The sequence below is a fragment of the Lutjanus erythropterus genome, chromosome 9 (assembly GCF_056507025.1).
Source record: "Lutjanus erythropterus isolate fLutEry1 chromosome 9, fLutEry1.hap2, whole genome shotgun sequence".
NCBI classification, from domain to species: Eukaryota; Metazoa; Chordata; class Actinopteri; order Lutjaniformes; family Lutjanidae; genus Lutjanus; species Lutjanus erythropterus.
In genome coordinates this window covers 24,335,871-24,361,529 of record NC_139325.1, presented here as the reverse complement: position 1 = coordinate 24,361,529, position 25,659 = coordinate 24,335,871, and the positions used below count along the sequence as shown (strand labels likewise).

Here is a 25,659-nt window from a genome sequence, read left to right as displayed (position 1 = left end):
TCACAGGTGTGTGTGTTTTTTTAATTGACACAATTTTAATTAAAAACCAGCTTTGACAGGAGTTACTAAAAATTGCTGCATATGTGATGAACTCACAGTTTCTCATCTGGAATTGCTCTCAAATAAACTTAAGTTTTACTAAAATGAACGAATCAAACAGGTGTTTTTCACAGCAGACTTTTGACTTATCAAAGTAGTGAAAGCACAGGCGCCATTAACATTGACACTGGCTCGTTTCTATTTCTGTGTCCCAGTATGCCATGACACTGTGACAGTGAATGAACCAGCATGAACAATACCAGGATCCTGAAACTGGAGCAGCTAAATGGAATTCAGCCACTACTAAGTTTATTGTTTATGCCCGTGCTTCCACAGATTATGTGATAAAACCATTTCTAGCTATGTATTGCTAAAAACCTCATATTTAGACTAATGTAGCTCGTTGCATTGTACTTCCTTACATCTTTCCCTCTGGTTTCCATGGCACTTCACAAGGCCACTGATGAGATTATTTTGCTATAAATTTGCTATAAGGAACATTCTTCTACATTTGTGGACCGGTCGTCACAAGAGGGTTAGTAGGCTGTGTGCAAAATTTGCCTCAATAAATAAAAAGTGTAATGACCTGGATTGATTGAGTGATCAACGATCCAATATCAGTGATTCAAAGTGTAAACACTGATCCATCTTATCATTGCTAAGATACGCCTTTATGGTGAAATTCATGGCACATCTGTGTCACCGTTTCTGTCCAAGCGCAACTCCTTCCTAAACGTTCAAACAGTGCGAGCGCCAGGCAGATAATGGCAAGCAGCTGAGACGATGAGGCTATTTACTCCACTCTCAGGAATAAATCAGCAGTGTGGAAATATTTGGGATTTCAGAGAAAAAACGGGTCAGCAAACAAAGCATATGCCACTTGCTTACAATGCCGTCATCTCATCATCTCACTCTGCAGTCTGCTGACTTGTTGGTCTGGCCACAGTAATATTAGTTGGTCTATTTCATCACTGTTAGGCTGAAAAAACATGCATGCAGGCTTAAAAGTCTATCGTCTAGGCAGCTCCTATTTAACTGATTGTGTTAAAAGGGAATATGATATAATCTCATATCGATCACAAGCCCCTGATAGAATCAAAGCGAAGATCTTATCATGGCAGACTTTATATATCTATATTGCAAATATCCTTGTCCAAAGAATCCATACAAATAATAATAATAAGTAACATTTTGCACCTGAGAATATTTTCTAGTTAACGTTCACACCCATCCTTTTTCTGAATAGTCTAGGACAGGGGTGATAAACTCAATCACATCGGCATCAGCATTATAGTTGCCTTTAAAGGGCTGGTTGTAAAAGGAAGGTATAAATGTATCTACTTGTTATTGTATTACATAATTGCCTCTGCATTTGTGTATTGGTTGTAGAAATAACTTAAAAATTAATAACTGTCTCTGAAAGTCTAGTGTAGGAAAATAAGGGCAATCAGATATTCAAGTGTACAACTGTTATACAATTTCAAAAATTAAATATACATCGTAGTTTAAGTAATAAAGTCAAAACAACAATTGGGGTTGTTTCAGTAATGTAGCCTACCAGCAAGGTTTCAAATCCAAAGTGTAAACTTGCTTAGATGATAGATTGATATTGAGATGCCATCTAGCGTATACCGACAACAGCTTGACGCCTTTAGTGCACAGATAACTTATTGGGATGAATTCTGGGACGTGCAGTTTATGGACACTGTGCTTCTGTAACGCAGCTTTGAATTGTCTTGTACAAGTTATCATCTTTGAAAGCTCTCGTGAGCCACATGAAATGAGGCGCTGGGTCACCTTGAGTTTGAGTCACAAATTGCGCCCACCATGTAAATAATAGTGAATAGTCTGAGGCGCATTCATGGATGATTTTAGTGTCCTCATTGCTTATATACTGACTAAAGTTCTGTTGTTGCAAAAAACATGGTATGTATTCAGTGTTATACCATGCTATGACTTTGCCTTATCTGAAGGGGAAAACTCGCTGGCTTAAATCTTTTGAGCTTACAGTCTGCCTCAGTCAGTCCCCCCTCCCTTTCTATACAAAGTCTACCATCTTACCAACAGAGAACAGCAGCGTAAGCTGGTCCTCCAAGCTCTTGTTACAAAAAGGAATGATTGCTCTTACTGTCAAAGTGTTTTATTGATGTACAGTGCTCCAACAGGCCAGGCAGATAATAGGCAGGCAGGGGGTAACTCTGTGGCATTATGTTGCCTATGACTGATTTATATAGGCAACACACACTCTGCCTCTCTCTCACACTCTCTGATGTGATTTTACAGTAGTGACATTGATCCAGGCCCACTTTGATCTTGCTCTTAGCTGTTGCTCCTTCTTGCTCCCTCCCGCTATCACCCTCCGCTCCCTGGTGGCCATACTCTGCAGCTTTTAACCCCGACTACCCCCTCGTCTCATCCTATAAATCCTCCCATCTCTCTCTCTCCATCGTTCCATCACTCCATCCCTCTGGAAGCCTCTGCTCTGCTCCTCGGAGTTGTGTTGTGCTGATGAAACGTCCCGCTCCTCGTCTCTCGGCTTGTCCTGCCAGGTATCACTTCTGAGAGAGGAAATTAGCGGTGATCCAACACAAAAGGAAAGGCAGGCGTCAGGAGAGAGCGGAGGAAGGCAACACATCATGACATTTCATAAGCTACTCCACCTCTTAGTTTCTGTATCTCTATATCTCTCCATCTCTCTTTATTTGGAAATTTCAGGGAGCATTACCATCCAATAAACTCCAATATCATAAAGTGGAATAAAAAATAAAAAAAAAGATTACAAAACGGGGCTGCACGCAGAAAATGAGAATCCAGATTCTTTCAGTCAGAGTGGATTTTTCGCTCATGATTCTTAGGGAAACTAGATTTTTAAAATTAAAATATTTATTGCATTCTCTTTTGTCTTTGAAGCAGACCAAAAGAAGAATATGATGGTGACTGGTATGAGGCTGTCACATCAACTTTGCGCACCCCCAACAGACAGTTTATAGCCAACTGCTTCACTTAAATTACGAACATGAAACTTAAGTCACAGTACGATCAGTGCATGAAGCTTTGATTCTGTTGTCTAAAAACATTCAGAAATGCTCTTTTTATCCTTGACAATGAGTCCACTTTATTAATAGAGTAGATCTGTTTAATTCTCTTTAATGCTCTTTAATTCTCTAAAAACATTAGGGAGTAAAATCACGTTAACAACTGCCTGTACACTGTGTGTGCACACTTCTACAATGCAAGGCAATGCAATGCTTGTGCAATAAATATTACATTGTTTTTGTTGAGACTAGTACTTTGGTTGTTTGTTTGCTGACTGCATTGTCTGGTACATTGTGTGAATATACTTTGTGGTGTTGTTGAATTGGATTATATTTTTTTCCAATATTTTTTTAAAAGGTAATTACTTATGCAGGAGCATATTCACCTCACCATATGCCTTACCAAACAGTCTAACAAAACAAGACTACAAACAACAACTACTTCCGTTTCTTGTAGGTGCCACTGATTCAGACAGCTGGATTCTGGGTGCAGGCCAACACCAAGTACCAATCCAACACCAGAGCTCTTTTTTTCAGTTTAAGTTCTGTATCTCACCTTGAGGAACTGATTGGGATCATTTCTTTTGTCTGTCAAACAAGAAAGTTTAACTACACATTATGGTTGTCAAAAGTATCAAACTATAAATCCTTTTTTTTTTTTTTGCCATAACAAAACAATCAATACAATACAAAACAATACAATCAGTGCTGATTCAAGATCTCAGTTCAGTTCAGTATTTATTGTCCTGTTTGCTTGTTGGCTAAAAAAACAGACAGTGTTCAGTGACTTTTCTGTACCAGCGCTGTTTGTGTGGTGTTCTCTTAAAAAATGAAAAATATTTTTTTGTGTGTGCCAAGGTCTTTCTTTTTCCCTTTTGCCCTGGTATTAAACGAGTGGGTATTATTTTTTTAATACTATTTGAATTTTAATATTCAACTCTCAACTCTCCTTCACATAAATTTGTCATCTTAACTATATTGTTCTCAAAGGATTGAAGGATTGTTTTTGTACAGTTTTGTGACAACAGTTTTTAATGTGGTTTGGTCATAACTAGTGTTGTTGAAAATTTCAATACATATCAATTTTGAATATTTGAAATGCTTTCAATACTCATTTTTCTCAGTATTTTTACCAGATGAACTCTCTTGCTCTCTCTTCTTTCTGACAGCGAGTTGACACACACACCGCTGCAGAGCCCACATAACCCCACCTCCCCTCTCGTACTCACAGCGCTGTCTGCTTCTCGTCACTCGTCTCATTTGCTAATAGTACAAGCATTATACAACATGATCCTCACAAACTGCAACAGAAACTCTTTCAACTGTTCCAGTCTAAATATGTCATTTATTACAAAACTGATTCATGCATGTCTTCTCGTCTGAAGTCCACACAAAGGATTCAGTGCTGTACACAATCAGTCAGACGTGGAGTCGGATGAACAAAAGGAAGTTTTTAACCCTTAGATGCATAAGTCAGTCAAAATGACCCAGTGGGTGTGTTTTCTTGCAATATTTTTGAAAAGAAAACAAGTTTTACTCATTTATGTACATCATTGCCAACATTTATGTTGATTAGTGCCAATTTGGCAGCCAAGAATATTTAGAAAGTAATATAAAAGTGCTATTTTAAGTTATGTAAATAATTTAGTTTTAAATTTATGCTAATTAATGCCAACAGTAATATGGATTAAAGCCAATTTATGTTGTCTCGTATACAAGTATACTAATGAGTTGATGTTGATTTAAATTATTATTTTAGGAAGCAAAAAAGTGGTACATTGGCCAGATCATATTTAAGCGATTTTCAAAACTTTCCCCCTCATACGATTCCTTAAGACTTTTTTCATCTCTCATTCAGAACACATTCAGTACAGGACAAGAACTCATTGAGTTTGTTAATGTGGCAGTTTGTATGACGTCTAAATCTACTTTTGGGTAAAATGCCTGAACTATACGTTTTATCATATATGCGCTGTCATGTTATACCCTTGTTATTTTTTATCTTTTAATAAAAATATTTTTTTTGCCCTCAGTGCTGTGGCAGTTTTTCCCATAGTATCAAAAATTGTAAAGAATATTGGTATTTTTCAGGGTATTCTATCAAAGTTATAAATTCCAGTGTCGTGACACCACCAGTCACAGCTGGCTGGTACTGTTAAAAGGTGCTGTACTTCTCTGATCACTCAGTGGTCATGTAATGTAATCTGTGCATGCACTGTATACAAATGAGACAGCAGAGCTATAATTAAAAATCATGGTTTTTAATACATGTAATCTTCACTCCTACCCCCCAAAAACCTCTTCAATTGGCCACGTCTATTTTCTGATTTTCCGTGGACTGAAACTAAACTGTGTCAGATTATTGCAACATTCAAGGATTCTGACGCCACACTGCTGTTGGATTTGCTTTTATTCACACTTATGGAGAAACAGAGTCTGCATACGAGCTAATGCTCTCATGAACATTTATTAATATAGTCCTACCACCGTGTGATGTTTTGGGCCCTTCTTCAGACAGGAAGCAAACAGAGACACATCTTACCGCTTAATATTTATTATGTTTGGATGTATGTACTTTTTGCTTTCGGTAAAACATACGTTTTGTTTACATCCGTGTGTCCGACATGCCCCGCCCCCTCCAAAGATGTCACTCCATCAGATCTAAAAGTTTGGCAGATTAAGGTGAGATGCTTTGATGTTGCGCACAGAAAGACTTGTTCACACATGCAAACCGAAGCAAGCAAATGTACACACAGAAACAAGCTCAAAACACACACACACACACACACACACACACACACACACACACATCCACAGTGGGAATCCTAAAGCCAGCTTTTATCCTGGAGAAGTGATTTACTTTCAGATTACTCAAGATGCTCCAAGTTGCCCTCCCCCTCATTTTTCTCCCTCTCTTTTCTGCCATTATCCCTTCATCTTGGAGAACTTGCTTTTCTTTGGTAATGTAAAACTCTCCAACCGCCTGTTTTTTTTTTGTTTGTTTGGTTTTTTTCTGTCTGCTTCATTCTGGCTCTCTCTGCTCTTTTTACTCAATTTGCATTCACGCCTCCCTGGTGGAACCAAACTCATCCCTCACTCGTGTTCTTTCTCTCTTTTTTGCATTCACTATAAATATAGTTCCCTTGAAGCATTTTCCGCTTTTTTTCTGTCACTAATACCACAAGAAGTAAATCTCTTCTGCAGGCTAGTAAATGATGTAATGAGAGAAAGTGAGGAGAGGAGAGGAGGAGGAGAAGGAGAGCAAAGGATGAATGTTGAACAATTAATCTTCCGTTCATGTTGCTCTGAAAGAAGAAAGGGATGAGAAGGATGGAGAGCACGGGGAGAAAGACAAATTCAGGAAGGGTTTGAGGAGAGCAGTGAGGAGTGATGGAGAGAGGGAGACATTGGGAACAGTGTTTCGATCTTCATTTAATAATTGAATAATAATCTCCCTGGAGACATGACCTAGAACTGGCAAAGAGGGAGAAAGGCAGCAGCGTCAGGCTGAGGATGACACACTGCTGCCCCCTTGTGATTTTATGATGTCACCACTATAACATCTGACTGAGTGTGTGTCTGTGTCTGTGTGTGTGTGTGTGTGTGCGCCCATGTTCATCGGCGTGTGTATGATTTACAACTGCAACCTGTCTCTGTCACACAGATATGGGCTCGCGTCTGTGATGGGGAGAAAAAGAGGGCTTTTGGATGTCAGGAAAGAATCTATTTCACTTTGTCACACAAACTACACATGCACACACACACACACACACACACACACACACACACACACACACACACACACACACACACACACACACACACACACTCCCAGACACAGAATCAGACCTTATCTTCCTGTCAAGCCGAGTCTTTTTTAGGCTTGACGCTGATATATGAGCTTTGGGGGGGGAGAAATGTGGCCGGGACGTTGACGGCTGACGTGAGCGCAACGTTGCGCTCAGGTTGATGTACGAGCACTGGGGTTAGGGGACAACGCTGCGCTGACACCAGGAGAAGGAGCTGTGGCCCTGGGGCCTTCAGTCCATACTGAAGAGCCAGCTCCGCATTCTCTGCATGCAGCAGCCTTGCAGCCACAAATACACATACGCTAATACACACACACACACTCACACTAACACACCTGCTTTGTGTTATTAATAACTCAATAAGTCTCAAACAAAGATTTGTTTGACCCTGGGTGAACATTCAAGCTGAAAAGCGTGCATCTGAAACACAGCATCACGCACATTGATGTGAGATGTGCAGTGATGAATGTGGCATGTCTAGGACTGTAACTAGTGATCATTTTCATTATCGATTGATCTGCCGATTCTTTTCACAATGAATCGTTTAGTCTATAAAATGTTAAAAAAGAAAGTGGTGTCTTCAGATTGCTTCTTTTGTCCAACCAGCAGTCTAAAACCCAAACACTCATAAATGACAAATAAAGCAGAAGACATTTTTGCTTTAAAAAATTACTAAAATGATAAATTGATTATCAAAAATAGTAGCAGTAACAATTAATTTTCTTCCAGTCGACTAATTGCATTGCAGCTCTAGACAAGTGTGGTGTAAAGGCCTCAAAAAATGTGTGTATCTAAAAATGTACACGCGTAGTTGGAAATTAGAGCCAGTTGACAGCATTCATGCTGAATGTGAAACAAACATAGAAGTGACGTATTTTATCCTGTGTGTTGTATATTTTTATTTAGTTGGTGTGTGTGCAAGAACTGTAGACTGTATTCAATGCATGAATTGCTCTATATAAATAACATTTATTTTATTTACGAAGCCGGAGGTTAATTAAGTTTCATTTGTTTCCATGAGCAGTTTAGACACAATATTAAAATCTGACTGGCAGGAAAAAAAACTGTTTGAAATTGCCTATAAAACATGACAGATTCATAAAAATGCAATTAGTTTAAATTATGTAAATGAAACACCTTTGATTAGTGTCACAGAGGAAGTTTGAACAATACGACACTTGATATATGTGTATTCTGCATCTTTTTGATTATACTCATCCTGTATCTGCTGTCTCTCTCTGTGTCCAGTCTGCGTAGGGAGGGCTACACGATGCAGGTGAACGTCAACGACTACCTGGACATCTACTGCCCCCATTACAACGACAGCCAGCGCATGGTCGGCACCGGCGAGCAGTACGTCCTCTACATGGTCAGTTACCGAGGTTACAGGAACTGTGACCCCCAGCTGGGCTTCAAGAGGTGGGAGTGCAACCGGCCCCACGCCCCCCATGCACCCATCAAGTTTTCGGAGAAGTTCCAGCGCTACAGCGCCTTCTCACTAGGCTACGAGTTCCACGTTGGACAGGAGTACTACTACATCTGTGAGTGGAATCAAATCAATAATCAATATCATGTCAATAAATATCACTATTATTTGTGCATGTCCTCAAAATAGAAATAAAAGCAAGACTATAAATTGTATTAAATTGCTGCTCTTGCAGGAGGCCGATGAGATTAGAGTCATGTGACAAACACCCCTTGTAAGATTAAACATGTTATTCTTTTATCATTAAATGGATTTGATGATTACTCTGCTCAGATTAGCCAAAGTCCGTCCTCAGGTAATTTCAGGATAACAAATTGCTGTTTCACATCTAATCATATCACCCTGCAGTCAAGCAGGCTCATCCATTTTGTTGATAGTTAATCAAATTAACTCGGTACACCTTGCACCAATATGCCACTGAATAAATAATGAACTTTTAGCTTGTCATAAAACCATTTAAAAACAAATATCTCAGCCCAATGATAAATGTCTCATGCGTTTAATGGCTATATAATGAGTGCAGTGCTCATTTAAGATGCATTACATGATGGGAGATGTCTCTAGAAAGTTGTTTGGTTCTGCAACACCAAAATCAGAAAATCAGAAAGCGCTTCACCTTAGTCTGTGCATCACTACAAAGAGGCGGCTCCTCGTTTCTTATTTTTTTATGTGGGAAAACCTCCAAAAATTATAATAATATATTTAAAACATAATATTGTGATATGTATAAATTTGGTTAATAATATTATTTAAATGAAATATATTTTAACTTTGACAAACTGAATGTATGCTTTTTTCTAAATCTTTCAGGTTCAGCAGGCCTTTTTAACAGCAGACACTTGACTTGTCACAGCAGGAAAAGCACAGGTGTTACTAATAACATTAGTAGAGGATGAGGATGACATATTTTCACATGTGAGACCAAATGTTCAGGTTTTTTAATGTCCATCCTGTAGTCCTCCTTGGTGGTCTGTTTTTTTCTCCCACAGTCCAAACACATACAGGTCAGGTGAATTCGAGAGTCCCAACACATGATTTAGATCATCACTGAGTGGTTTGTAGTTTTGTTCACACAGTAGGGCTGAAGATTTTTCCAGTCCACAAGCAGTCATTAGTTTGAGTCAGTATATTATGATTTTAATTTAATTTAATTATTTACACATATATTTTTAGGCCATCAAAAAAATGGCTTGAGTAAGGAGCTTTTTAAAATATAAATTATACAGAGGGAAAAAAAACGAGCCACCTGTTATATACAGCAAAAATGATCATTTTGAATGTGTGTGAACAAGCAGCAAGAAGACCAAACATTTTGTTAATTTATTTCAACACAGTATAACCTCACGGAAGTCATTTTGTTCAAAACAAAGAAATAAATAACTTCCAACATTACGTAAACAGTGAACTCAACACGATGGATTATGCATAGTTGGAAATGAACTACAAACTCGCTCGCCTCCTGTCACCGCTGGAATCTGCCGTGTCTGTGCTGGAATCAGAGTCTGGGTCGCAGCCGAAGTAAATCACCTTGATACTGTATTCCCTGTTGTTAAACTGGTCCCCGTTGTTCTCAGAGACTGCAAATGGAGTTTGAAGTTCGTTTGTTTTTGTTTTTCATCTGCAACTAACATGTAAGTGAAAACTTGGCAGCGGTTCAGTCACATATTAGGGGGCAGCCCTACCGTACAGTCAATTAAATGTGTGCGTCTTTGTTATGTGAGTGCTAAACATGAAATGTAGCCACAGTTTGGTTATAAACAAGAGTGTCAGAAGCACTCTGAATCAGAGGTCCTTACCTGAAACTTTCAGGAAGTCACAACTTGAGAATTTACTTTCACACTCTTACGGCCCAAATTCTGTGCTTTTAACCATCCGGCACATCTGGTAACTGGAAATAAAACACTTACTACTAAGTAGGGCTGATCGATGTGCCAAAATAATAAATTATTGCAATTATTTTGACAGATATTGCAATTGCAATTTAGTGGAAATGATCATATTTGTATTTTGTTTTCACTGATGACGTGTTTTTGCTGGAGAATATGATTTGTAGGCTTGGACATCTTTATAGTCCCATAATGTTTCATTTTAATGTTGTTGTTAAACATTTTACCTTTAACAAAAATTTGGATATTGCCATATTATGACTTCAATCATACTTTGATTTATTTTTCAGCTTTACTACTAAGTTGTCTGTATCGCTTATTGTGCAGATTTGTGCAGATGTTTTTGTAGAAGGTTTAAAAATTGTTTGTTATGTTTAAAATTGTATATCAACCATGTTTAACGTGGAACGGTCACATCTGGCTGATATCCCATCTGTTTAACAAGGTCATTATCAGCGCTGATACTGATCTTGTTGTTTGGTTTGGTACATTACTTCTGATATGTTTCTCTGCATTATTAGTGCTATACAATACTGCATTATTAGTACTATAAAAATACCATCTTAACAGCACATGAACCAGGCACAGAAACATTTTGTGAGGCCGCCAAAAGTGACATGAAATATATTCATTATATTTTACTCATTCCTTAAATACTGTCACTTTAGATAACCTACATTTAATATAATACACTACTGTACACACACTCTACAACACTACTAAACTGAGGTGGGGTGGGGTAAAACATATATTCTCAAATGCATCGCAACTGTCTCTTTAAGAATATGAATCGATGCAGAAAAGTCAGTAATCGAAAATTTGTGTAAAATCCAATCCTCTACCTTATAATCACCTGTAACAATTTTGTAAATGTGGGCTGTATGTTCTTTACAGCTAAACCAAGTGGATAATGACATGTAGTGGTGTTAAGGATGGCTGAATGTGAGCAACTGCAGATAGATAAAATCCAACCAGTGCCCCCTGGCTTAAAGGGACAGTTCACCCCAAAATCAAAAATACACATTTTCCCCCTGCCTATGGTGCTGTTTATCCATCTACATATTTGTGGTGTAAGTTGCAGAGTTTTGGAGACATCGCCCGTAGAAATCCAACAGATTCTAAAGTAATTCTGGTAGATTCTACTGCAGAAAGTAAATTGTTCCTACATGAAACTGCTCACGACATATGTGGATTATTTTAAGCATCTGGGTCATGATTTCTAGAAAGAGACACTAACTAATTTTTCAGATGAGAAGGCAGACTTCTCTACAGCTGATACTCTACTACTCACACCGAAAAAAAATGACGGATAGATAGATGGATATAATTTCAAATTTTATAATTGAATCGAAGCGCACTCTGATTCAGAATCGAATGGAATTGTTTGGTGCCAAGAGATACCGACCCCTAAACTGCAGCCCCCTAACAAGGGTGTGCCAGGTTAGAAATAAGTTGTAGAAACCTACTGGTCGCATGGCAACTAGTGGCACCTAATGAGTGTTTCAGCAGTTATGTTTTGTCATCAGTGCTAGTGCTGTGTTTCGGTGGACAACTCGGCAGTTAAATGTGGAAGAGAGATGGGAAAGTCGCTACGGATTAAACGACGTATGGCTGGGGAGAAAAGGAGGTTTCAGGAAAATGGATCAACTTACTTTGTTGGATCTTGTGGGACAGATAAAGTGATCTGCCTTATCTGCAAACAGGTGAATTTGATCCTCAAGGAATTTAATGTTGACTATCATTATGAGACAATCCTCAAATCCACAAATCCTAGGGTTTTTCCTACAAAGCCCTCAGTGCCCTCATAGCCCTCGTATGCTGGCTTCTTAAGTTGGCACTCAGTCATGAAAACTTTGCAAGCCTCTAAAACTTTTATCACGTTTGAAACAGCAAAATCCAACGTTGGTCAGGTTTTTATTTCAGGAAGACCACATCATTGAAAGCAATAAACACATGTGAACACATAATAGCACCATGTTCATCTACTGTGCATTTTATGTTTTTACAGCCACACCCACCCATCATCACGGCCGCAGCTGTCTGAGACTACGAGTGTATGTCTGCTGCTCCACGGGTGAGTCTACCACTTTGTGTGTGTGTGTGTGTGGTTTGTGACCTGTAATGCAATGCTTGGACCTGTTTGCAGACTGTACCTGCACCCATCTGGCCACTCTACCCATCTGGCAGGCGCCGGGCTCCCCGCAAACCCACAAACCCGCCCACACACACACATACACACACACACACTGGCTGCATACAGATGCATACACAATCTAAATACAGTCTGAAACAGGCAGAGCTATTAATACTCCTGCTGAGTTTCCCCTGCAGCATTTTCACTCACAGCACAGAACTCCCCTTGCTCCTCTTTTTCTCTCCTTCTCTCTTCTTCTGTCTCTCTCTTCTTTCCCTTCCTCCACGGCAGCAGAAAGGAGCAGCTCCAGCTTTGAAGGCCCTCCTCACCTCCACCTCCCTCCCTCCTTCCTTTCCTCTCCTCATCTCTCCTTTCTCTCCTCCTCTTTCACCCCTCCTCCTTCGCTCCCTGTCAGAATCCATTTATTGCTGTGTGCGGTCAGTGGGTGGCTATGTATATGTAGTGTTAACCTCTCTCACTGGCTCTCCTTCCTTCAATCTCTCGACCCTCTTTTCGCTCACACACACACACACACACACACATACGCACAAACTCACACACACACACACATACGCACAAACTCACACACACACCCGCTCACACTCACACATATACACACAGACTTTGATCCCTGGCCTGTCCGGTCCTTTTAACTTCCACCGCCCTGTAGTATTAACCTCTCCTCCTCTCTTTTCACCCCCCTCTCGACTCCATCGCTCTCCTTCTCTTTTCACACACTGCCTCTCTTCAGTTTGATCTGCCTCCCTTCACCTCCCCTCTTCTCACCCTCCTGCTTTTTCTCTCCCCCCTCCTTCTCTCTTAGCCTCCTTCTTTCTCTCAGTGCTGCTGGTGATGTTTTGGCTTGTCAGTCTGCCCGCTCCGGGGAATTTTTTTAACCCCTGCACCCTTAGAAATAAGTGTTCCAAAAGGGTTCTTCCTGAAGGCCTGAGGATCTGCCAAGAACTATTTGCTTTGGAGGAGAGGGTTCATCAAGCTTTCATTGTAAGACTGAGGGAATCTGTTTTATCCAAAAACCTCCTTTTTCAAGAAAGAGTTTTTCGAGGATTGTTGAAATCCTTGAAGAACTCTTTAGTCAAGGTTTCTTTGTATCATAATAGAAAATCTCTGTAGAACCCACTGATAAATCCCTTGGAATATAAAAAGCATAGAAAGCCATAGAAATCATAAAAAGCGTTCTCCTTTATTCAGATGGCTCTAGATATATCCCATGTTGGGTTCTAGTTACTAAGAGTTTCAAGCTTTATGAAAAGTTCTACCAAGAACCAAAAAGGGTTCTCCTATGGGGACTAGCAGAAGAACCCGTTATGGTTTTAGATGGCACCTTTATTTGTAAGAGTGTGCACCCTTGCTTTGCTGCTGTCGCTCACGTTTCTCTCCGGGTGTCAGGTTGGATGTAATTAAAATCCTCAGCGTTAGCGATGGTTTAACCCTCTCCACCCTCACTCATTTCCTGTCCCACTCAATTTATTCTTCTCTGTTTCAGCCTCTGACGTGGATGATGAGCCAGAGCCTACAGAACCAGACTACACGCTTAGACCAGGCCTAAAACTTGACGATATTGGTGAGTCACACACGCATACACACCTCACTTTAACTTATACACACATGACGGTGAGTAAGTATGATAACACATCTGTCCGACTCGCCTGGATTCATAACAACAGACGATGACTCATGTTTGACGTTCAGATCACATCTGTGTCAAATCATTAAAATCATATTATTCACACTTTTCAAGCTGCCCTGTTGAAGTCAAAGGATAATTATTCTGTTTTTTTTTTTTCCAACAAATCCATTAACTGACTAAAACCAACAAGATTTTAGTCCATCTCTCAATACTTTCTGATTTCCATTGATTTTCTGAGACACTCAGCCACAAACTCATTTGATTTTGCTGAAGATGCAAATCTTTAAAAAATATGTCACAAATGTATAATATATATGCTTTATTTTTAAAAAGCTCACTAATTTCCTCAAACAGTTGGGCACCATAGTTCCTGACAAACGTTACTCAAACAGGAGCAAATAGTGCATTTGTGGTGGATTATTTTCAGTGGTGGATTAACACACAATTGGTGCTCTAGTGAGCAGTTACAGTTTATTGTAATGAAGGTTTTGTGTGTGTGTACATGTGGTACATTTGTGTTTTTTAACAGTTGTAATAGTCAGTGATACAGATATAGTGAAACAGATTCATGGTTGAAAAAAGAGAAGAAAACGAATACTATGCCTGATATCCTCTTGCTTTACAGGCATTTCTATCAACTTAGCAAGCTACTTAAACAACTTTTTAGGTGTTGTTTTTCAGTAACAGTAGTTTAATAAATGAATTCAAAATGTTATGCACTTGGTCTTAGCAGGTCTTTGCTCTCCAAGTGCCCTTCTAGTTGATTAATGATTCATTAAAGCAACTTTTAGATGAATTTTGTGTTTTCACATTGTCGCCTATAAATAAGAACTTAATATGTTTTTTCTCCAAATGCCTCTCGTCAGGCTGCATTTAACCCCAAGTGTCTCAACCAATCAGATAGTTTGGATAAACTGTACCAAGCCTGACAGGTGGAATTGAGGATAGCCAGAAGTTTTCAAACCAGTTTGTGCTGCTCTGTGAGCACATATTGATATGGTGAACTAAATAAACAAATCAGCATTTTTATTGAATCAAAGCTTCTCTTGTTTGGATCATGACAGTGGGACAATAAGAGGACAAAGACTGGAGAGACTGCAGTGAGTCTCTCTTACTGTGAAGTTTTAAAAAGAGGGTTGACAAAAAAGAAAAATGGAAAAGGTAGATGGTCATGTCCCCACATCAACAGTGGAAATTACACTTGTCTTTTCATGGGATTTGTTGACAATAGCAAAAAATAAAATAGAATATCATTAGCCTTATGATTCAGATACTGACAGCAGATTGATCATTGATATTTGATAGTAGTGTGATCAGTTAATTGGCCCTGTAGCATCAGAACCGGCCAGCTAAAGTGAAATGTGGCATTTTTGCAACAGAAACCTTCAGCACTGTAACTTTTCAGCACCAGCTGGCCTGGCAAGCTGCTGATCCTGCTAAACAACTACATGCATATTCATTTCACACTTGCTGTTTTCACCCCGATAAGCAAAGAACACAGAGTTTCATGGTTAGTTACCAAAAAATACTCATTCAGAAAAGGAAACGCTTGCTCAGATTCCCTGTAGTTAACTGCTACATGTTGGCAAATGTTTGCCCTTATGTTGTTCTCGTCTCGTCAACATTACACAACTGGTGAAGTCATGTGAATCACGTGAGTCATGCTAAATTTGTTAGCGCTGGAACTGGAGCAATTTTAGGGAGAAGCTGAGCGGTAAATCAATAAGTGGCAGACTTAAGGATAATCTCTGAGATGATCATGTGGTTCCTCTCCATGTTATGGCAACAACAGTGCAGCAGCACAACAACAACATGTACAGCTAGCTCGTCCTACCTAGCTGCCTCCATTACACAACCAGACCTGTGGGAATCAATCATCGAACTGTCTAACGTTCACGCCGTTCTCCAAGGTAGCCTGTAAAATATGGTGTCATGTTGTTGTTAATCAGTGTGTGTGCGCGCGCGCTCGCATGTGTGTGCTTGCCTAATAAATCAGTCTGTTCTCGTAACTGTCATAAGAAAACTCATCACTGGCTGCGGCGAATGGCTGCAGGTCATTTGAGTTTGTTGAGATACCTCTCCCTCACTTCTTTTTCCTCCCTCCATCATTCTTTCATCTCATTTCTCTCTCACTCCATCTCCTTTCTCCATGCCCTCCTCATCCTCCCGCCCTTTAATTCCCATCCTCCATTTTTCCTCCCAGAGCACAAGTAGGAATGCAGTGGAGGGGAAAGTCGCCAAAACCCAGTTTATTCACCTTTTGATGTGTGAAATTGAGTTTTTCCCTCTTTTAACATTTTTTCCCCAAAAAGCGATATTAATCTTGAGGTTATGGTACGCATTAATGCCATCACAGTGATGTAAGCCATATTAAAATGGAAAAACAGGCTTAATTCCTTTCTATATGTTCTTTATACCTTACGGTAAGCACACATTGAGTTGGAGTTAGTTCACCCATACTTTTGTCAGCCAGGCTGTGCTTTATAGTACACTAATAAGATATAACAAGTTATATTTTGTATCACATTGGACAAAAACTTCTGTATTAGACAGTAGTTGTACCCTAATTAGACACCATACACTTAGTGGTACACTAAAATTTTACTTGAGAGTTTAGTTCTATTGAAGTGTGTTGCTAATTACCCTCAATGTCTAATAAGGGCTTAATAAAGTGCAGATAGACCCTTATTAGAGCAGGTAATTAGGGACACATTATAACAGAACTGCAGTGTAAACTAAAATTTAGTATTTCCAAATGTTAGACCGTTAATTACCCTCTAATAAAGTCTAATAAGGATCTAACAATGGGAAATGCTATACTTTAGTTTACAGTGCAGCTCTATTGTAATGTGTCCCTAAATACCCTCTATTTAAGTTTAATAAGGGTTTAATAAAGGGTCTAATAAAAAAAAAAAACATGTGATTTGTAGCTTTGGGTTGTTACTTATTTTTAGTGTACTGTAAAATGAAGTGTGACTGTTTGCCACTACTTCACTGAGCTCTTATATTCTCATCACATCCTCACCACTTGTGCACCTTCCTTGCTTTCTTTCAAATACTTGTAAACACATAGTAAACACAAAAGATGCTCATTCCAATTACAGAAAATGTACACTTTTATTCAAAACCACACGGTACGCACATAATTGCAGGTTACGCACAAATATATACAGAAAAGCAGCAGTTACTTCCATAGAAGAATAGCTTCATTGGATGTACTCGAACAGATAAGGAGTTGTGACTGCATGAAAATACTTTTAATATTTAGCAAACGGCTGACACAATAGCACAGCACAAATTAGTCCAGCTCCTATGGGTCATTTTCACCTGTAGTGCTGTGTTGCCAATTAAATTAATAGGATAACCCAAGTGGTGCGAGAGGAAGTGAGGAAATCAGCGGGGAGCCGTGAAAAGAAACTGAAAACAAAGAAGCCGTAGAGTTTCCTATTCCCCTCCCTCGTTCTCACTCCCCCTGACTGCCGATTAGACTCATCACATCATAGTTTTAATTACCGTTATTCAAAGTTGACATCAGCACTTTTGCACAAACGCGAGGCGACACACAAACTGCTCAGTTCAAATCTGCCTGATTACCGTGTCTGAAAATGTTTAACTAAGCTGAATGTTGCAGGCTCATATCGTAAACCGGCCGTACGTGTCTCTCCCCTTCACTGCTCACAGTTTATTTCCTGGGCGCTGCCCCTTTCAATCAGTGTCTGCAGCTCAACAGTGGTTCCCTCCTGAATACGACCTCTAGTATTAGATTTCATTTAGATCTCATTTACAACACAGATGGAACGGTGCTAGCAGCTCCCCATGCAGCCATGTGATTACTGACGGCTTTCAGTGGGAGGATACTCATTTACCCACCCTGTTGGCTCAGGTTACTGCATCTGACGATCAGGTCCGGCCATTAGTGGGGAACATCAGAAGCTCTTTCTTTAATGGGGTTTATTGTAGCAATTACCACTCCTTTAAGCGACAGTGTGTTAGGGTTACTCTGCCAGCGGCACCAGGATGAGTCTCAGTGGGCAAAACACAACACAAACTGAATGCCATTTCTGTATTTATAACACTTACAGAAACCGTTGTGTTATATGATTTTTTTAATATTTTATTTTTGTAATTTTGTTTTAGTGGAACACAAAAGTGCAAAAGAACTTAACAGACAGGTCACCAGAGGCAGTACAATACAGCTCTCACATTATCAGCTGTTGGCTTTTTGTTAAGGGTTTCATTCCCAGCAGTCCCAACATAAAGAGAGGCAAACAAAGACAACAACAACACGTCTCAAGTAAGGTTCACCTTAAGGAAATGAAAAAACAGTAACTTAATATATTGGGTTTTATACATCATATAAATACACACTTTACACCTGCTAATACCACATGCTCATTAAGATAACAGGTGATCCACCGGTGTTTAAAACATGCAAGAGTTAATTAAGGACAGGACATTGTTGCAGATTCAATCTTCCTATTTAAGTAAAGCTGCATTTCAGTCAAAGTTGCACAACGTAAACACTGACCGTGACAAACTGATGTTTCTTTGGTAAGTGTCCGCACAATAAAACTCTCATCAGTGCAGCCTCCTCACATATACACACAAAACACAGGTGGGAAAATGACACGAGGTAATCATTATGCGTAAAACTAACTTCTTTTATTTTTTACATTTTTGTCAACATATTTAGACATCAGTCTACATGCAGAAGGTGTTTTACTACATGATAGTGTGTACTATTTTAATTGAATTCAGGCAAATATACTTTACATATACTTTGCCTTTTCATTGATTGTTAACACTCACAACGTGTGCTTCCATCTGTGCTGCACGTTGTGACGTCTGACAGCTGTTTCTTAATGAAGTCTGGACTTTCCCCCGAGTCCAGAGGTAGGAACTCCAGCTTTGAGTTCCATTGTATTTTTTTCTTGTTGGAAGCAGAAGAAATTCAAGTTCTGAAATACCTTGAATGCAGCTTTAAAACATATAAGTAGTTACTACAAAACTGTTGCAGTTTCGTCAGGAAGTGCTACCACGAAACAGCTACTTAATACCAGATGTGCCAGCTGATTTCTCAGGTGCATCAGTTCAGCTGGTGATGAAAAAAAAAACTGCTTCTTCAACATGTAATCAACTTCAGTTCCTGGGAAGCTTTGAAACCTGCTAGTGGCAAATGGTCCCACTTCTTTCAAGCTGTCTCACTGATGCTAATTAGAGATATAAAAATAATATTTCACGACACAGAAATGTTACAATATACATCATGAGGTTAAAAATGGACTGTATTATGTAGATGTAGATTATGTTTGTAGAGGATGCACGCTAAATATCGGGAAAGACAAATAATCTGCCAATAATGGAAACTTTATCTTGTGATTTATTTTTCCAGTAATGAAATTATAGCTGATAAATATCAGATCCAAAAATATTTGATTTGGCAGATTATGAAAACAGGATTTTTTTTGGCAAAATGCTTTTAAAAACTAAAGTATATTTTGATGTCCTGTACTAGAAAAAACAAACAATAATTTTAAGAGTCAGAACTGTTCTTTGTTTTTGTTATAGTAGTGATGTCAGATTTGGTTCAGTCAGAGTTGTGGAATATTAAATCATAAATCTTTGCTCTCTACAGCTGAGCCCTTGTTACCCTTGAGTGTGCACAAGCTGCATGTTACTTAAACTCCTTTTTAAAATATGATGTTACTATCTTACCATCTTACTATTTATCTCATTAATTATCTGTTATTGGTCCATTAGAACCAGGTGATTATTGGTTATCATATGGACTGTAAAAATTCATATCATGCACACTTAGTTGTTTGTGCAGATACACTGGCACCCTACTGACCTAATTTTACATGTCTACACCTAAAAACAGTCATGTATTGTCTTCCGTGGCTCTGTGGGAGTGTTATTAGGTCTTGAGTTGAAAGACATGGTAATTAATCAGTCAGAGAGAGTCTAATGAAAAATGCTATCATATCAGTTTCCTTTCTTATTTTATCCTACACTAAACCTCAAAAATTCCCCATGGAGGCGCAATACAAAATCACTTGAATGACCCTTTAATGAGGACGTTCTGACCTGGGAACACCACAAATTATAACTCCTAAACAGATTTCTACACAGTTGATTTAACACCTCTCTTGCAACAGTAATTAAAAATAATTGTTTTCTTTAAGTATTTGTTACAGGCCTCTTGAATTGCCTAACAGTGTACAAGGTCACTTATTATTATAATGTAAAATACAGTTTCCTGGGTATTAAATTGCCATATTCAATGTAATGTTGTGTAAAAGTACACCAAATGAAAATTAAACATTTGAAAAGAATGACATATACATTATACACCATATATATTCTTGTATTATAGGTCAGATAGAAACCATTACAGTTGATGGATAAGCACACACATGTTCTCCCAACCACACACACACCTCACACACAGACAGATACTCTAAACACAATCAGCGCCTAAGATATCTCCTTGTTCTTGTCAACATGACATTCAATTTCAGAGACGCCTCGAGGTGTCTGAGCTCCCTAATTATCAGGCGGATGCTGCCTGCTTTCCTGTTCCAATATGTGGCACACACACATACACACACACACACACAGCAATACACACAGCTTCCTCGTGCGAGCTGATGTTTGGCTCGGGAACATGTCAGAAGGTCATGATGTACGTCACATGGCCCCATGCACAAACATCGCGCCAAAGATGCGCGCCAATAATTATGTGTTTGTGACAGTCAGTGAGAGACAGTGTGTGCTTGTGTGTGTGTGAGTGTAATGAGGCGATTAGCACAGCCACACTTCAGAACCAGTTTTGCGAAATTTTCCGCAGTCTGCTGTTTGTGTCTTAAAAACGGCATTCCTCTGTCAGTCAGCGCCACAGTAACAGTGTCCTGACCCCCTCAGCTGCATGCTCGGTTACAGAGCGGTCAAAGCATTTAACCTGAGCGGCGCTGCTGCATAGACCTCATTAGATTGGCCAGCAGAGCATACCAGAGGAGGCCATCTCTAAAACCAGGTGTCAGCCAGTCATTACTCTGCTGTCTGACCCACAGGAGCAGCTGGAAATATTCTGGGGCTAGATACGGTGCCGAGTGGAAAAACTGAGAATATCTGCACTTCACTTGGATGCCATTGGTCCGTGAAGACAATAGTTCCTAATAAGCATCAGCCGTCCTGTGTATAGACAGAAAATTGTGCTCCTGTCTGGCCTCCAGTCTCATTAATCAAGTGACTACAGAGGGTGTGTCTGGCCGCACGTGTGTCTCATGAGTGTAGGCATGCAGCGAACTGTCTGGTGGCTTGTGTTTTTGTACATGGACTAGACATCGGCGTTTGGTGTGTAGCCCACAACAAAAGACCACAAACTATTTTTAGGACATGGCCAGGTGTACGTGCAGGGGAATTGGGGGTTGTTACAGTATATACAGTACAATGTGTCTGTGTGTAAAAGTATGCAAGTGTCTGACTGGGAGTGTGTCACTTTATTAGAACAATAAGAGCTCTCTGATAACAGCTGCAGCAGTCAGCCATGGCTCTGCTGTCGTGTTTAATGCAGAGGTTCTCACTCTTTTCAAAGTGAAAGCCCCCCCAGAATAATCACGGTTGATGATTGTGAGGGTAGGTAAAAATTGACAAATTGCAGGCAGGCAGCAGGTGAGAACAATAAACGATATGTATGATACAGTAATATGTTATTTTTCCCACTGAATAAATCAGAAATTAAAATGATTGTGCAGAATATTTGACATTTAAATCTGCTAATACAACAATATCAAGGCTACTGAGCTGCCAAGATCTTACTGTGATCTGCCAAACACTGGAATGTCACTATCTGATCTGACAGTGAAGCAGCCTATCTGAGAGCTGAAATGGATGACATAAAGGTAAAAATAGCTAGTAGAGAATACCAAATTGTGTACAGTACATTGAAACGAAGTATGTTGAAAACCAAATTGGATGTTGGGGAGAAATTTAGTGTGATTAGACACTGTGAGAATAACATTTTTAGTAGATCTTCTGCTTGTAAAAAGTGCTAAAAAGTATTAGCTATTAGCTGATTAGCCTGGAGCACAGGTGGTGCACCACTTTAGAATACACGTGTGTTCAGAAGTCATGTATGTGTGTTCAATCATGGGTCAGGTCACGGGACTTATTTTAACGGTGCTGGAGAGGTGCGGATTTGATGTGGAGATAACTGCGGGTAATGGGTCACTTTTGGTGGTCAGATTTCTGGGTGCAGGCAGGTGCGGGTTTGCAAAACTGGACCCCTGCAGGATTCTGGGTCTCAACTCCCAAGTCAAGAACCACTGTTAAAGAGGGAATGTGACTCTGTGCTCTAATCTGCCCGTCTCTCACTCAGTCTGTCTCATTAAAAAACTCGGTCATGTTTTAGTAAAAGCTGTGTGTGTGCTGTGTGAGCAGATTATTGCATAATTAGAAGCACAGATTAATGTATGTTTTTTCCTTTCAAGTTTTTGAACCGTAGAAAAAGAAAACTGCTATCACTGTAATAAACTGATATAAAGACATCTCTCATTCTTCCCCTTTTCTTTCTCTCTGTTTCTGTTCTGGTTTTTTTTTCAGATGAATTTAACCCATTTGTTCCCAAGCTGGAGAAGAGCGTCAGCGGAAGCAGCCCGTCCAGGGATCGTCTTCTCCTCACCGTGACGATGCTCCTTCTGGCCGCTCTTTTCATCTCCTAGCAACGGCCATCCCATTAGCGTCACCATGCCAACTAGCCTTGGGAGGGTGTACAGTATCAGCGGGTGGCAGAGTGGGCACGGGAGGGGAGGGTGGGGGTCAGGGAGGGGAGTCAGGAGGAGAGGAGAGAGGAGTTAAGATACCACAAATAGAGCAAAAGGCAAGAGGAGCAAGAAATGAGAGTTTTCAAGCATCACAGTGTGTGTGTGTGTGTATTTGTACAGCTGTGTGTGTGTGTGGTTTTGGCGGAGTTGAAAGACCTTCAGGCACTCGGTGACACAGACTGAACCGTATATTGCATTAAAGTCAGCCTGTGCATACAGATGCAGGTGTGTTAGACTGTGTGTGTGTGTGTGTGTGTGTGTGTGTGTGTGTGTCTGAACAGGCCACAGGTTGAGCTTGTTGAATCATGCACACCACACAAAGCATTTATACAAGAGGAGAGGACAGGCGGGGCTGAAATCCTAATAAAAAGAAGAAAAAGCTTCAAATCCACCCAACCAATTGAAAATCCTTTGAGGACTTTCCCCTGGATCTGATTGGCTGAAACACTTCCTTAGGGCTAGTTGCCATAGTTTCTTGCAACAAGACTTAAAAACTGAACTCAAATGAACTGAATCAAATAGATTTCAGCAAAACTGAACTGAAATTGCCTTTTTTTTTGTTGTTGTTGTTGATCTTTGATGATGCTGGGAACTTGTCCCAGTCCACGGAGGAGGAGGAGGAGGAAAAAAAAAAGGAACCAGCTGACAAACAAACTTCGCAGGTCCTGTGTAGGAGACTAGTCAAAGTAGCTGATAGTTCATAAACACACCCTGGGACTCCAGACGCCAGTGTTTTTAGTTGTCATCTCCACTCTGCTGTGTCATCCTGTGTTCACCATCACGTCTCGAATGAAGCCGACAGGACAGGACGGGGTCAGGAGGGGAAATACAGAGCATTTAAATGATGAATCATTCACTTCTTAAACGTTAATTGGGGGGAAAAAAGAAGTGGGAGGAATTTACTGTAGATGTGCCATTTACAAAGAAACCGCAAGTCGATGTTATAAGTTGCTGTGTTATTTTTCTGTCCTGTCTTTGAAGTACTCAGTTAGTCCTCTGTCATCTCTGAGGTTAACGAAGCACACGATGGCTACGGAGCAGCCATGGATACACTCAGCAATACTGCCCTCCTCTCAACCGACTGTTTGGAGGAGAGCAAGAGGAGGGACGAAGGAGGAAGGACGGTCACTCACACAAGCATCCGTGAACAGATCAACAATAAGAAGCTCTCCACTGATCAGTGTTGGTGTAGCAGCCTGCTCTACCAATATCATCTCTGTAAACCCATTTGTCAGATGCCACATGTAAACAGTTTTCTGTTACTTTATGAGTGTTTCTGCGTGTGTTTGAGTGACAAAACATATGTCCGAGTGTGCCACAAGTGTGTGTGCGTGTGTGTGTGTGAGAGTGAGAGAGTTTTAAATGGTACTAACAGCCTGAAAATACATCCACATACTGTACATCTTATAAGTCTGAAAATGCAAAATAAACAAAAAAAAAAAAAATCAAAACACAACTAAAGCAACAAGTAATACATACAAACCAAGTGCTTTGGTGGGGAGGTACGGCAATTCAAAACTCAGACAACTACTGTACCAGTCGGTTGCTGCAGAATAGCGTTTCCATAGCAACTAGCACCTTATTCACCATGGTTACCCCACCCTGCCAACGATGGACTCTCGTAGGGCATGGCTTACCATAGTAGCTGATAACAATGATGAAGGTGACGATGATTATAATGATAATAATGAAGATGACGATGATGGACTGCGAGCTGACCGCTAGCCACGCAGCGGCTCACCCACCGGCATGTGAGACGTTCAAGTACTCGTGTTAATGTCAAAACGGACAATGAATGGAATTCACAATGTCTTGAAATTTGCCAAGGTGGAATGTGATGTAAGCAGTTTTACAAACTTGAAGCTCAGTTTCCTTGTGGTTGTTCTTTTTTTATGTTTTTATTATTATTTTGTTGAGTTTGCTGTGGTGTATTTTTGGTTTTCTTGAGGGGGAAGATGGGGACTTAAAAGTTGGAAAACTGGGTGGGATGAGCCACATGTAAACTTGGGCTGCACTCTGTGAGTCAACTTTAAGGCCAAGTTATCTTGTAAAGTATGATTTCTAGAAAGACCAATACTGACAAATCATGTATCATGTGGTTCTCAACCTTTTTGATTTGCGACCCCTTTAAGGGACACCCCGACAATTACACACATTTGGATTAGGATCACCGCGAGGAGTGTTATTCAGCTGCAGAAAAAAGTTGTAAAACATGTTCTGTGTCTCTGGAGGGAGCTTTTTAAAAATCTGAGAAAATAACCATGATGTCACTAGGGTCAATTTGGATTGGCCGTGAAATCTTTAACAGAAAACTGCGTTAAGAACGAGGGCTATAAAGTATGAAAAACTTGGGCATTTAGGGATGTTTGCTTCTTTAACGGAGGAGCTGCCTGGAAGAGGAGATGCTCCACCCTGTCAGGCTCCGGGATGACGTTAGTGGTCACAGCAGCTTAATACAATATAGTCTTTGGCTTTCGTATGTCATGTCAGCAAAAAATGTTGTTTCACATTTTTGATCAGTCGAAAGCATAGTCGGCACACATTAGCTCACAGGGATGTTCCCAAGTCGGATTGTGGGTGTGTTGGCTTCAGTGTTTTTTGGAGCTAAGCACTGAAAGTTTGATCTGATCTGATCAGGTAAAATTATCCATTAATTCTTCAATATCGAAGACCTGAGGTGTTCTCAGACCAGATGAGATATTTAATCCCTCCAGGGAGTTCGGTGGAAGCTCATTTTGGCCGATGTATCTTTAACTTCATTCTTTTGGTCAGCCTGCCAAAGCTCATGACCATAGGC

General features: G+C 40.0%; 1 protein-coding gene across 1 annotated transcript in view; it reads left to right on the top strand.

Moving 5' to 3' along the window:
- The window catches only part of efna3b (ephrin-A3b), an 81,035-nt gene extending 55,999 nt beyond the window's left edge, over positions 1-25,036 (top strand). The window contains exons 3-6 of the mRNA XM_084726782.1: positions 8,132-8,424; positions 12,264-12,329; positions 13,894-13,971; positions 22,642-25,036. Of these exons, the coding sequence (XP_084582908.1) occupies positions 8,132-8,424; positions 12,264-12,329; positions 13,894-13,971; positions 22,642-22,760 (556 nt within the window). The 3' untranslated portion in view covers positions 22,761-25,036. The remainder of the gene's footprint in view (positions 1-8,131; positions 8,425-12,263; positions 12,330-13,893; positions 13,972-22,641) is intronic.
- Positions 25,037-25,659: the final 623 nt, after the last annotated feature.